At 43.4% G+C, this 14,011-nt stretch overlaps 1 protein-coding gene across 1 annotated transcript in view; it reads right to left on the minus strand.

Moving 5' to 3' along the window:
- Positions 1 to 5,993: 5,993 nt before the first annotated feature.
- Positions 5,994 to 14,011, minus strand: part of DCP1B (decapping mRNA 1B) — a 53,937-nt gene continuing 45,919 nt past the window's right edge. Inside the window, exons 7-9 of the mRNA XM_003934485.4 lie at positions 12,461 to 13,339; positions 9,093 to 9,341; positions 5,994 to 6,221 (exon numbers count right to left, since the gene is read on the minus strand). Of these exons, the coding sequence (XP_003934534.1) occupies positions 6,141 to 6,221; positions 9,093 to 9,341; positions 12,461 to 13,339 (1,209 nt within the window). The 3' untranslated portion in view covers positions 5,994 to 6,140. The remainder of the gene's footprint in view (positions 6,222 to 9,092; positions 9,342 to 12,460; positions 13,340 to 14,011) is intronic.

Genomic DNA, 14,011 nt, shown 5'->3' on the forward strand with positions numbered 1-14,011 from the left:
GCAGGGGCTCTTCTGGCTCCTTCCAAGATTAAGCTCCTCATCTCTGTGAACATAAAACTCAATCTGTTACACGGCTTGCCGAGTCCTTATCACAAGCCCCGAACATCACAGTCACAGTATCCTGTGCCCTCGCTCTCAGCGTGTTCTGCTGAGGATGATATACTATGCATTCGGAAGCTGAGGCGGGCACATCCTGCTGCTTGGGTCCAAAAGAAATATGGGCTGGGATAGATGAAGTGTTGCTGGAAATCTGGGCCATTTGTCAACTCTTAGAACATCTATCCTCTAGAAACTAGCTATAAATACATTTAGAAGTAACTTCCCTTCAAAGGATTGGGTAAAACATGCCAACTGGGTTTTTACAAATGAAAGGTTTACTTTGTCTGGTAAAAGAAAACCATCATTATTTCCAAAGGCTCATTAAAGCCTTTGTAGGGTAACTTGTGGGACGACACTGCCACCTGGTGGTCGGCATGCACTGTGCACATGGAGCTCCCCAGTGGAAATTACACTCTGTGCTCCAAAGAACCACCAGACCCTATTAATAAAGAACTAAGCCGTGATTTTAAGGCCTTCCCACAGAGACACTGATTCTTCTAAAGTGGCTCCATACATGTAAGAAAACGTAATTTAAGCCTGGCATTTACTGAATGACCTGGGCAAAGAATTTTCCTGCTCACTCAATTCTTAGTACCAGGTGTACTGAAGGACATGATTTCTAAGAGCAAAACAAAACAAAAAACCACTTGAAAAGCAGGCCTGGTAGTGACGGAATCTCTCACCATTGGTTTGTCTGTAAAGAATTTTATTTCTCCTTCGCTTATGAAGCTTAGTTTGGCTGTATGTGAAAGTCTAGGTTGAAAGTTCTTTTCTTTAAGGATGTTGCATATTGGCCCCCACTCTCTTCTGGTTTGTAGGGTTTCTGCAGAGAGATCCACTGTTAGTCTGATGGGCTTCCCTTTGTGGGTGACCCGACCTTTTGCTCTGGCTGCCCTTAGCATTTTTCCCTTCATTTCAACCCTGGTGAATCTGATGATTATGTGTCTTGGGGTTGCTCTTCTTGAGGAGTATCTTTGTGGTGTTCTCTGTTTTCCCTGAATTTGAATGTTGACCTGTCTTGGTAGGCTGGGGAAGTTCTCCTGGATAATATCCTCAAGAGTGTTTTCCAACTTGGTTCCATTCTCCCCATCACTTTCAGGTGTACCAAGCAAACGTAGGTTTGGTCTTTTCATATAGTCCCGTATTTCTTGGAGGCTTTGTTCATTCCTTTTGATTCGTTTTTCTCTAATCTTGTCTTCATGCTTTACTTCATTAAGTTGATCTTCAGTCTCTGATACCCTTTCTTCTACTTGATCAATTCAGCTACTGATACTTGTGTATGCTTCACGAAGTGCTTGTGCTGTTTTTCAGCTCCATCAGGTCATTTATGTTCTTCTCTAAATTGGTTATTTTAGTTAGCAATTCCTCTAACCTTTTTTCAAGGTTCTTCGCTTCCTTGCATTTGATTAGAACATGCTCCTTTAGCTCAGAGGAGTCTGTTATTTCCCATCTTCTGAAGTCTACTTCTGTTAATTCATCAAATTCATTCATTCTCCATCCAGCTTTCTTCCCTTGCTGGCGAGGAGTTGTGATCCTTTGGAGAAGAGGCATTCTCGTTTTTGAAATTTTCAATCTTTCTGCACTGGCTTTTCCTCATCTTCATGGATTTATCTAACTTTGGTCTTTGATGCTGGTGACCTTTGGATGGGGGTTTTGTGTGGACGTCCTTTTTGTTGATGTTCATGCTATTCCTTTCTGTTTGTTAGTTTTCCTTCTAACAGGCCCCTCTGCTGCAGGTCTGCTGGAGTTTGCTGGAGGTCCACTCTGTACTAAATATGGAAAGGAAAACTGGTACCAGCCAGTGCAAAGAATACCAAATTGTAAAGACCATCGACACTATGAAGAAACTGCATCAACTAATGGGCAAGATAACCAGCGAGCATCATGATGACAGGATCAAGTTCACACATAACAATATTAACCTTAAATGCAAATGGGCTAAATGCCCCAATCAAAAGTCACAGACTGGCAAATTGGATGAAGAGTCAAGACCCATCAGTGTGCTGTATTCAGGAAACCCATCTTGTGTGTGAAGACACGCATAGGCTCAAAATAAAGGGATGGTCAAATATTTACCAAGCAAATGGAAAGCCAAAAAAAAAAAAAAAAAAAAAAGGCAGGGGTTGCAATCATAGTCTCTGATAAAACAGACTTTAAACCAACAAAAATCAAAAAAGACAAAGAAGGGCATTACATAATGGTAAAGGGATCAATGCAACAAGAAGAGCTAACTATCCTAAATACATATGTATCCAATACAAGAGACTCATAAAGCAAATTCTTAGAGACCTAAAAAGAGATTTAGACTCCCACACAATAATAGTGGGAGGCTTTAATACTCCACTGTCAATATTAGAGAGATCAATGAGACAGAAAATTCACAAGGATACTGAGGACTTGAACTCAGCTCTGGACCAAGTGAACCTTACAGACATGTCCAGAACTCTCCACCCCATATCAATAGAATATACAGTCTTCTCAGCACCACATTGCACTTATTCTAAAATTGACCACATAACTGGAAGTAAATCACTCCTTGGCAAATGCAAAGAACAGAAATCATAACAAACAGTCTCTCAGACAACAGTGCAATCAAATTAGAACTCAGGATTAAGAAACTCACTCAAAACTGCACAACTACATGGAAACTGAACAATCTGCTCCTGAATGACTACTGGGTAAATAATGAATTTAAGGCAGAAATAAATAAGTTCTTTGAAACCAGTGAGAACAAAGACACAATGCACCAGAATCTGTGGGACACAGTTAAAGCAGTGTTTGGAGGGAAATTTATGATACTAAATGCTCACAGGAGAAAGCGGGAAAGATCTAAAATCGACATGCCAACATCACAATTAAAAGAACTAGAGAAGCAAGAGCAAACAAATTCAAAGGCTAGCAGAAGACAAGATCAGAGCAGAACTGAAGTAGACAGAGACATGAAAAACCCTTCAAAAAAAGAATCCAGGACCTGTTTTTTTTTTTTTTTTTTTTTTTTTTTTAAAGATTAACAAAATAGCCACTAGCCAGACTAATAAAGAAGAAAAGAGAGAAGAAAATAGACACAATTTAAAAATGATAAAGGGGATATCACCACTGATCCCACAGATATACAAACTACCATCAGAGAATACTATAAATACTCTATGTAAATAAATTACAAAATCTGGAAGAAATGGATAAATTCCTGCACACATACAGTCTCCCAAGACTAACCTATAAACAAGTCGAATCCCTGAATAGACCAATAACAAGGTCTGAAGTTGAGGCAGCAATTAATAGTCTACCAACCAAAAAAAGCCCAGGACCAGAAGGAGTCACAGCCAAATTCTACCAGAGGTACAAAGAGGAGCTGGTATCATTCTTTCTGAATCATTCCAAACAATAGAAAGAGAGGGACTCCCTAACTTATTTTATGAGGCCAGCATCATCCTGATACAAAAACCTGTCAGAGACACAATAAAAAAATAAAATTTCAAGACAATAACCCTGATGAACATCAATGCGAAAATCATCAATAAAATACTGGCAAACTGAATCCAGCAGCACATCAAAAAGCTTATTCACCACAGTCAAGTTGACTTCATCCCTGGGATGCAAGGCCAGTTTAACATATGTAAATAAATAAATGTAATCCATGACATAAACAGAACCAATGACAAAAACCACATGAATAGCTCAATAGATGCAGAAAAGGCCTTTAATAAAATTCAACACCACTTCAGGCTGAAAAAGGAAAACTCAAAAACCAAACTCAATAAACTATGTATTGATGGAATGTATCTCAAAATAAGAAGAGCTATTTATGACAAACCCACAGCCAATATCATACTGAATGGGTAAAAAAGCTAGAAGCATTCCCTTTGAAAACTGGCATAAGACAAGGATGCCCTCTTTCACTACTCCTATTCAACATAATATTAGAAGTTCTGGCCAGGGCAATCAGGTAAGAGAAAGAAATAAAGGATATTTGAATAGGGAGAGAGGAAGTCAAATTATCTCTGATTGCAGATGACATGATTATATATTTAGAAAACCCCATTGTCTCAGCCCAAAATTTCCTTAAGCTGATAAACAACTTCAACAAAGTCTCAGGATACAAAGTCAATGTGCGAAAATCACAAGCATTCCTATACACCAATAATAGACAAACAGAGAGTCAAATCATGAGTGAACTCCCATTCACAACTGCTACAAAGAGAATAAAATACCTAGGACTACAACTTACAGGGGATGTGAAGGACCTCTTTAAGGATAGCTACAAATCACTGCTCAAGGAAGTAGAGAGAGCACAAACAAATGGAAAAACATTCCATGCTCATGGATAGGAAGAATCATATCATGAAAATGCCATACTGCCCAAAGTAATTTACACTGACTTTCTTCATGGAATTAGAAAAAAACTATTTTAAATTTCATATGGAACCAAAAAAGATCCTGTAGAGCCAAGACAATACTAAGCAAAAAGAACAAGGCTGGAGACATCATGCTACCTGACTTCAAACTATATTACAAGGCTACAGTAACCGAAACAGCATGGTACTGGTATCAAAATTGATATATAGACCAATGGAATGGAACAGAGGCCTCAGAAATAATGCCACACATCTACAACCATGTGATCTTTGACAAACCTGACAGAGACAAGCAATGGGGAAAGGATTCCCCATTTAATAAATGATGGCGAGAAAACTGGCTATCCATGTGCAGAAAGCTGAAACTAGAACACTTTCTTATATCTTACACAAAAATTAACTCAAGATGGACTAAAGACTTAAACATAAGACCTGAAACCATAAAATCCCTAGAAAAAAACGTAGGTAATACCATTCAGGACATAAGCACAGCAAAGACTTCATGACTAAAACACCAAAAGCAACGGCAACAAAAGCCAAAATTGACAAATGGGATCTAAACTAAAGAGCTTCTGCACAGCAAAAGAAACTATCATCAGAGTAGGAGAAATATTTTGCAATATCCATCTGACAAAGGGCTAATATACAGAATCTATAAGGAACTTAAACAAATTTACAAGAAGAAAACAACCCCATCAAAAAGTGGATAAAGGATATCAACAGACACTTCTTAAAAGAAGACATTTATGTGGCCAACAAACATATGAAAAAAAGCTCATCATCACTGTTCATTAGAGAAATGTAAATCAAAACCACATTGACATACTATCTCACCCCAGTTAGAATGGTGATCATTAAAGAGTCAGGAAACAACAGATGCTGAAGAGGATGTGGAGAAATAGGAACACTTTTACACTGTTGGTGGGAGTGTAAATTAGTTCAACTGTTGTGGAAGACAGTGTGGTCATTCCTCAAGGATCTAGAACCAGAAATACCATTTGACCCAGAAATTCCATTACTGGGTATATACCCAAAGGATTATAAATCATTCTACTAAAAAGACGCATGCACATGTATGTTTACTGCAGCACTATTCACAATGGCAAAGACTTGGAACCAACCTAAATGCCCATCAATGATAGAGCAGATAAAGAATATGTAGCACATATATACCACAGAATACTATACAGCCATAAGAAGGGATGAGTTCATGTCTTTTGCAGGGACATGGATGAAGCTGGAAACCATCATTCTCAGCAAACTAACACAGGAACATAAAACGAAACACCACATGTTCTCATTCACAAGTGGGAGTTGATCAATGAAAACACATGGACACAGGGAGGGGAACATCACACACCAGGTCCTGTTAGGGGTAGGAGGCTAGGGGAAGGATAGCATTAGGAGAAATACCTAACGTAGATGGTGCGTTGATGGGTGCAGCAAACCACCATGGCACGTGTGTACCTATGTAATAAACCTGCACATTGTGCACATGTATCCCAGAACTTAATAAAAAAAATCCACCTGACTATAAAAAAAAGTCTGAAACATTTTACTTCATATTATACATACTTTTTTAAAAAATAAAAGGCAGAAACATTGACGGAAACAACACTTGATGTGAAAGAACCTTGTGCCGGAGTTCTAGAAGGATCTGAACATCAGTTTTAAAAGGACTTGCTCTCACATAGTCTTTTTCATGGCTGCTTGAGTCATGCTGAAGAGATAGGCTTCATAGATTATATTTAAGAAGTTGTCGTCGTTCTGGAAAACAAATGAAAGACCCAAGAGAATGCAACTTGGTTGACAGACACAAAAGGCTTCCTCTGTCTTAGAGCTGAACTGGCATTTGGACACACAGGCTCATCTCTCCCTGTCTGATCTAACAGCTGGTGGTTTTTAATTGCACGTGTGAATGTTATGTGGGACTGAGGCAAGGCCAGTCAGAGCTGCTGGTTTTCCACGGTCAGTATGCACAGTAGCAAGAGCTCATTACATACAGCACGGGTGGGCAGCCGAGCCACATGGCAGCATGGAGCAAGGTTTACTCAAGAACCGCCTGGATCTGCTGCATGAAAAGACAAGGGGCCTCAGCAGACAGAGGAGTTAGGAGGACATGATCCAAGTCAGTGGTCTCAAAGTTTGGTTCAGAGATTGCTGTGGTGTGTTTTTTTGTTTCTTGTTTTTTTGTTTTGTTTTGTTTTGTTTTTGAGACCGGGTCTCACTCCATCACTGAAGCTAAAGTGCAGGATCACCATCACAGCTCACTGCAGCCTCAACTTCCTGGAGTCAAGCAATCCTCCCACCTCTGCCTCCCAAGTAGCTAGGGCTACAAGGTGTATGCCATCATACCTGGCTTTTCTTTGTCAGTTTTTTTGTTGAGAAAGGGTCTCACTATGTTGCTCAGGGTGGTCTCGAACTCCTGGTCTCCCCAAGTGTTGGGATTACAGGCATGAGCCACTGTGGTTTTTAAAGGCCCTCCACGTTACCTACAATGTGTTTACTTTGTTTTGGGCATGACTTAGGATTTTACTTCCAATATGCTTCATCAGTACTTCATCAAAGTCCATGTAAATCTTTCCAAAAGTTATGGAAAATTTCTGGCCTTGGCATGTGGGCGGGAATACGACTGGTAGTCTCTGGGCTCTTTTGCCTGGCAAAGACTGGGAATCATGGTCTAATCAGTGGTTTTCTTCATTTTTTAGTTCTAGAGACTTCTCCCTCCCACTCAAATTCTTTACAGTGTTAGTAATTCACCCACACTTCACATTCCCCCTTCATTCCCTCTTGGCACCCCACATAGAGTTAGCATTATTTTCATGCAATGAAGAGAGTGATGTTATCCCTTTTTATCCTACAAAGTAGTCACAAAGTTCCTATGCATGAGACTGCATCCTAACAAGAGGCGGAGGCCAAAAACAGCCCGTTTGAGTGACTGGGAAGATGAGGTCTAGCACACAGGAAGAAGCAACATGCATTCCGACAGCCGAGGGAGGGGGAATGTCATTTCTAACCAGCCGTGTTCAGCAACTACTCTGGACTAACGGAGTCTCAGGACAATGTGATCCGAATGGAATGAGCCAGAAAAACATACGGCTCTTTTAAATTCAAACTTAAGAAATTTGCTCAATGTAAAGAAGTTCATAGATGTCCTTTCTAATTCCTCATGAGCTTACCGTGAATAGCTTTAAAAGGTGGCAAATATTTGTATCCTGATATTTATTTATTAATTAGTAAGGCTCAGTTATTTGCTGCTGACCTTTATATCTGATCGTTATTACACTTCTGCTGTTTTCTAGTCCATTCCTTTCATTCTCTCTCAAACGGTTTCCTTCTCTGTAGTCTCACTACGATGCTCAGGCTGATCTTGAATTCCTGGCCTCAAGCAATGCTCCCACCTTGGCTTCCCAAAGTGCTGGGAGTGCAGGTGTGAGGGGCCCCTGCACCTGGCCAACACGTAGGCTTCTAAAAACATTTTAGTAATAGAGACCACTGTCTTTTTGAGTAGGACAAGACAACCGCAGAAGGGCTAGCCTGCTCTCTAAAGGCCACCTGATGCTTAAGCAAAGTGCCACAGAAGTTTTCTCAAAGACTATCTACCAAAAAGACACCTAAATATATCAACTGGGGTGTCTCAAGTCTGTCTGGCTACATATATTCCACTTTTCAAGGCCTACCATTTATTTTTTGGGCGTGCTTTGCTAAGGCACCTGTGCTGAAAGTCCTTCTGAGGCTGGTCCCTGGTAACATTCATGTGGAGAGCATGGCCCACGGGAGAGCATATGGGAAGTGGCACCCGGGGGCCAGGCTGGGGGCCTGCACGGTAGCAAGAACTCATTACATGCAGCACAGATGGGCAGCCGAGCCACATGGCAGCATGGAGCATCCCCGCTGTGTTATGAACGAGCTGTGTGCCTCAGCAGTTGCTTAACCTCACTTTCCTTTTCTGTAGAATGGGAAAAATGACAGGGTTGTTGTGTAAGGAGTGAATGAGTTAGTATGTGTGTGGCACTTAAAACAGGGCCTGGCACCAGCTCTATGGAGTGTTAGCTCTTACTGTGCTCATTATTATTTCACAATTTCACAGGCACGTGAGACGAGCGGCTCACAAGGAGTCCTGTCGCTCCATCCCATCCTACTGAGCGGGCTTCAAAATGACTTACAAAACGCACCTGCAGCAGCCACGGCCGTTACTTGCTTCCCTCCCTGTTTTCCGCTCGCTCAGTGACCTGCTCCCCACTGGGCAGACGGTCCCTTGTCCAGGACTGCTCCCACCTCTACTTCCCAATGGTGAGTTTTCTGTCCGGGCCCCTGGCAGCACCCAGGGTCCTCTCAGGGACTGCTTAATCACCAGCGTATGCTTCCTTCTCTTCTGACAGGTGACAGTTTGGAGACCTTAGACGGTCCTTCAAATGACCAAATCCTTGAAGAGCTGAGACACCCAAAGCCACACTTGGTATTCTAAATAACACCGAGCTAAATGAGCACAGAAGCCACTGGGGTCAGATGAGTTGTTACACACACCTGTTATTCTCAGGAAGCTAAGCAGGCCACGGCCAAGTCTTTATATCCAAGTCACAGCCAGGAGGCCAACAGGTGTGGTCGGGTGCAAAGAGAGACGATGTGCCCGCTTACCTGAATGAGGTACAGCAGTGCTTCCTGGAGCTGGAGCTTGGTGAGTGGGCTGCTGGTGATCACGGAGGGCTCTGAGCTCTGCATGGGCAGGAGGAGGCTGGTGGCGGCAGCAGGCAGCTCCTGGCCTCCCACAGGCAAGAGGCCGCTCTCCCTTTCTTTTGGTGGGACGGAGGTGGATTGTGTGAACACCATGGGGGACATGAGCAGAGAAGGAGCTGCTGTAGCAGGGATGCGCTGAGGTGAGATGACCTGCTCACAGCAAATACACACAGGGGTGGGGTCAGGAGCAGCTCATGGCATGACAGCTTGCAGCAGTGGATGCGGGTGATCTAACATTCCCTGTGCACAGCTTCCCTAGCTGAGACTAGTCTACGCGTAACTGATTCTTGTTCCACTCTCTGTGCACCTTCCTCTGGCATCACTGAGCAGCTCTGGTATGGTCTGCTGTGGTGACTGCTGTTCCCACTGCATATGAAGCTTGGCCTCTGAGTGACAGTGTATTTTTCAGGCTGACTGCCAGTATTTGGCAATGTGCATTTAGGTCTACTGACCTTTTCCTCAGACCTGGCTGTCATGACTCTGACTTAAAGGTCTCACAATCTGTGTGAGCTGCCACCCTTACTTGATGGGGGCCTACCTATTTCCCCTCCGGACCCTGGAGTACAGGAGATGCTGTGACAGCAACTCCCTGCCCCTCCTGCAGCCTCACGCACTTCTCTTTGGGAGGGAGAGTGATGTGTGGCTGCACCCTTTCTGGGTCCTTCCTGGACAGGATCTGCCTGCCTGCAGAGAGCCCGCCTCTTCAGCTTCTGCAGCTGATGTGCTGCCTGTTGCTCAGCCCTGCCATGGCCTTGTCTGTCTGGTGAGTCTAACTCCCTTGGCAAACAGACCTGAAACCAAGTTTTCTAACAGCCCTTTCAGTTATGCAAGTGACATTTTGATCCTAAGCTGACTGACTCCTACAGCTATCATTTGCTTCTAACTCAGGGGGAAAAAAAGAATATTATTTATTAGCCTCCTAACTCCCCAGAAGAACTCCTGAGAGGGAGGCACAGAGGCCAGCAAGCTAGAAGCTGCTGTAATTCTATAATCACTCCCTTAGCATCTCTTGGAGCAGAAGCTGGCCTAGAGGAAGGCAGGCTGTTTCTTTTAACTTGTCCCTACGTGACATTTCGAGGAGCGGTGCTGAGCAGCGGTGCTCCCCGGAGGAGGAGTCAAGCATTCTGAGCACAGCGTGGGCTCCTGAAATGCACGCCTCCCTCATTTGGCTCTTGATATTTGTGAGTACTGAAAAGTCAAAGGAGTTGTACATCAGAAATGGAAGTCAGACTATATTCATCCCCTGCTTCTAATTCTAAATCATCAAAGAGAAAAAAAGCAGACGTTTTTAAAAGAGGGACAATAACACTGAAATGAGGGGGAGCAGGAGTTATGAATATTGTTTCTATAACAGCCAGTACTCAGATTAGGGATGTTAATAAATAATAAAGGAGAACACTTTGACTCAGGGGCTCACAAAGACTTTTGGTACATCCCTAAGATCTTTGTTTTAAAAAAAATTGAATGTTTTCTTTTGAGACAGGGTCTCACTCTATTGTCCAGGCTGGAGTGCAGTGGTGTGAACATGGCTCACTACAGTCTCAACCTCCTGGGCTGAAGTGATCTTCCCCCTCCTGCCTCCCAAGTAGCTGGGACCATGGTGGCATGCCACCAAACCCAGCTAATTAAAACCAAAAATATTTTTGTAGAGACAAGGTCTCATATGTTGCCCAGGCTGGTCTGAAACTCCTGGGTTCAAGCAATCCTCCCATCTTAACCTCCCAAAGTGCTGGGATTACAGGCATGAGCCACTGTGCCTGGCCAAAAGTGACAGATTTTTGAGAAACTGTTGTAAGTTACATAATAGACCGGGCACAGTGGCTCACAACTGTAATCCCAGCACTTTGGGAGGCCAAGGTGGATGGATCACCTGAGGTCAGAGGTTCAAGACCAGCCTGGCTAACATGGTGAAACCCCGTCTTTACTAAAAAAAATACAAAAAAATTAGCTGGACATGGTGGCAGGTGCCTGTAATCCCTACTACTTGGAAGAGTGAGGCAGGAGAATCGCTTGAACCTGGGAGGCGGAGATTGCAGTGAGCTGAGACCACGCCATTGCATTCCAGCCTGGGCAACAAGAGTGAAACTGTGTCTCAAAAAAAAAAAAAAAAAAAAAAAAAAAAAGGTACATAACAAAACATGACGAAAGGCCAGTGATTATGTATGTGATATGCAGGGAGAACCTTCCAATTTTTAAACCGAATGTACTTTCAATACATGTGTTCCAATCCAAAGGGAAAACAAATCAGTGTCTGATCTCCAGATGTTACCCACAGGCAGACGATCAAGCTTGTGGTTTCCTCACTGCCCCAAGTCAGTGATAGACATGGAGAAGCATCTTCCCTAAAGGACAGAATACTTCTAAAAATGGTCCTATTTTCCCTCTCTGGCAGTTTGTGTGGGGGGTGGAGGTGGGTGGCATGCACATCTCTCCTGATCTTCATTAGGCTATACTGATGATACTGAGAAAGATAAAAATAGGCTGCGCCTTTAAGGAGGAAATATGCTGCTTTCTGTTTATTTCAAGAACCTAGAGCATGGGCTGTGGGTAGCGGTAGGGAGTCTGTTTTCTTCATCATTATGTACCCACATGTAGACAATGCCTGACATGTAGTAAGTGTTCAAAAATATTTACGAAATAAGTGAATAAGCAATAATTTACTGCAGACTGAAACACCAGAGGAGGTCAGATGCTCAGTATTCTAGACTGATTTCAAAGCAGACCATACTATGTTCCTATAGTCAGAGATAAGGCTTTTTTCCCATGTCTGTGTTGGTCTTCAGACCTCCTAACATTATGACGATTTAACTCTACAAGTAAACGCTCTCAAAAGGGCAGGGGGAGGTTCTCAGATTGTTAACCAAAGTGAAGATTCTCCTTTCAGGTAGAAAGTTCAGGCAATCAAGATGCACAGAGGTGGCTTCTGGCACCCTGCTCCAAACAGAAATGTACGTGATACATGGTCCTCACAGCACAGAAGTGAACTCTAAATTTCACTGCACTATAGTAATACCTTTTCGTCTCTGTTTTTTTCTTAAGGGACAGAGTCTTATTCTGTCACCCAGGCTGGGGTACAGTGGCATGGTCATGGCTCACTGTAACCTCTGCCTCTTGAGCTCAAGGGATCCTCCCACCTCAGCCTCCCAGGGAGCTGAGACTATAAGCGTGAGACACCAAGCCTGGCTAACTTTTTTTGTTTTTTGTTTTTGTAGAGACAGAGTCTTGCTATGCTGCCAGCCCGTTTTATTTTGCACCTGGTACATATTTACCTGAAAAAGAGGAGTTTGCTGTTCTGTGTTAGATGTCTTGCTGATCCAGCATTCCAAGGGCTTCCCTGTTCTAGAGCTCTGAGTGAGCACAGGAAACCTAGCGGCCAAGGCTGGCCGGTTAGAGGCATGCAGCTGCTGCTCCTGCTGCACCATCTGAAGCTTCTTCAGTAACTCTTGAGGGGAGATCACTCCAGAACTGCCACTCTGATTACCAGAGAGGGGGAGTGTTTGTCTTGGGAGTGTGGACTGTTCTCTTCCATGAGCCTGATGTCCTACTGTCTGAGGTGGAAGACAGCCATTGAAATAGGCCTGTGGTAGCTGAGCCAGACCCTTTCCTGGAGCCACAGGGGTGACAGAAGTGGGAGCTCTGCTGCGGTTCGGGGCGGCTGAGCTGGCAGGTGTTGGGGTACTAGGGTCACACTTGTTTGTGGCCCCCAGTGGGGTACTGTGAAGTTTCTCTAACAGGTTGTGAGTTCTGGAAGCATTTTGCACACTACAAGAAGTCCCAACACTGTGAGGAGACCTTGGCCGGACAGGTCCCGTAAAAACTTCTCCTGCAGAACGGGAACTGCCATTTTCACAGCACCGGTTTTCAGGCAGCTCTGACAATGGGTGGAGGTCTGTGTTCCTGACCATGAGTTTCTGAATGGCTGGACAGAGCTGCTTCTCAATGGGGGGCGAGTGCCTTTTGGGTTCCTCATAGGACAGGGAGCGTACGGCCCCCTGTCTAATTGGAAGCTTCTCTTGCGGCTGCTGTTGCTGCTGCTGGTGGTGGTAGTGGAGGGTCTGTGGAGGCTCTGCAGTCTCCTGACATGTAGCTTTGTCCTGCTTCCCAAACAGAGCTGTCAAGGACAGGTGCTGGGGTTCAGGGTCTAAGGTCTGGAAAAAAGAAAGATATCTGACATGAGTCTGCAAACAATTTGGTTATATGAGGGAGTGCTGTGAAACCTAACTTACCTAACTGATGACTTACTCTATTCACAAAGGATCGATTAGAGAGAACGAAATCAGATAATCAACTTTAAAAATGAAAATCCCTTTTTAATGTCAAAATTTTTCATAGCCTGTTCCCCTTGTACCCCCAAGACAGTTGTTATACTTTAGTGTCTGTTGACTGAAAAAACAGGTACAGGATCTTCGAGGGCCTGGGGTTTCACAGATTGGAAACCACCTTGGTAGGAAATTACATGCACTAGAAACATAAACAGTCTCTTCAATAGGAAGCCCATCTAAGCCTGCAGGGTAATATGAGAAGGAATATGAGAATTTCTGAATTTCTAGTAGCTTTTCATAGAATTATGGAAATCTAGGGCTGGAAAGAAACGGAAGACTTTTAATCTAACTTGATCCTTTCAAATATATAATGGTAGGGTTTGAAAAGTCCTTGGATACATAAAATCTACCTTGGCCCAGCCACTTACAAAGCTACTTCCTTTTTCTGTTGTTTTCTGCATAGTTGCACTAAGAAAACACAAGGCCAGGCACAGTGGCTCATGCCTGTAATTCCTGCACTTTGGGAGGCCAAGGCAGGCAGACTGCTTGAGCTAAGGA

The sequence above is a fragment of the Saimiri boliviensis genome, chromosome 7 (genome assembly GCF_048565385.1).
Source record: "Saimiri boliviensis isolate mSaiBol1 chromosome 7, mSaiBol1.pri, whole genome shotgun sequence".
Lineage (NCBI taxonomy): Eukaryota > Metazoa > Chordata > Mammalia > Primates > Cebidae > Saimiri > Saimiri boliviensis.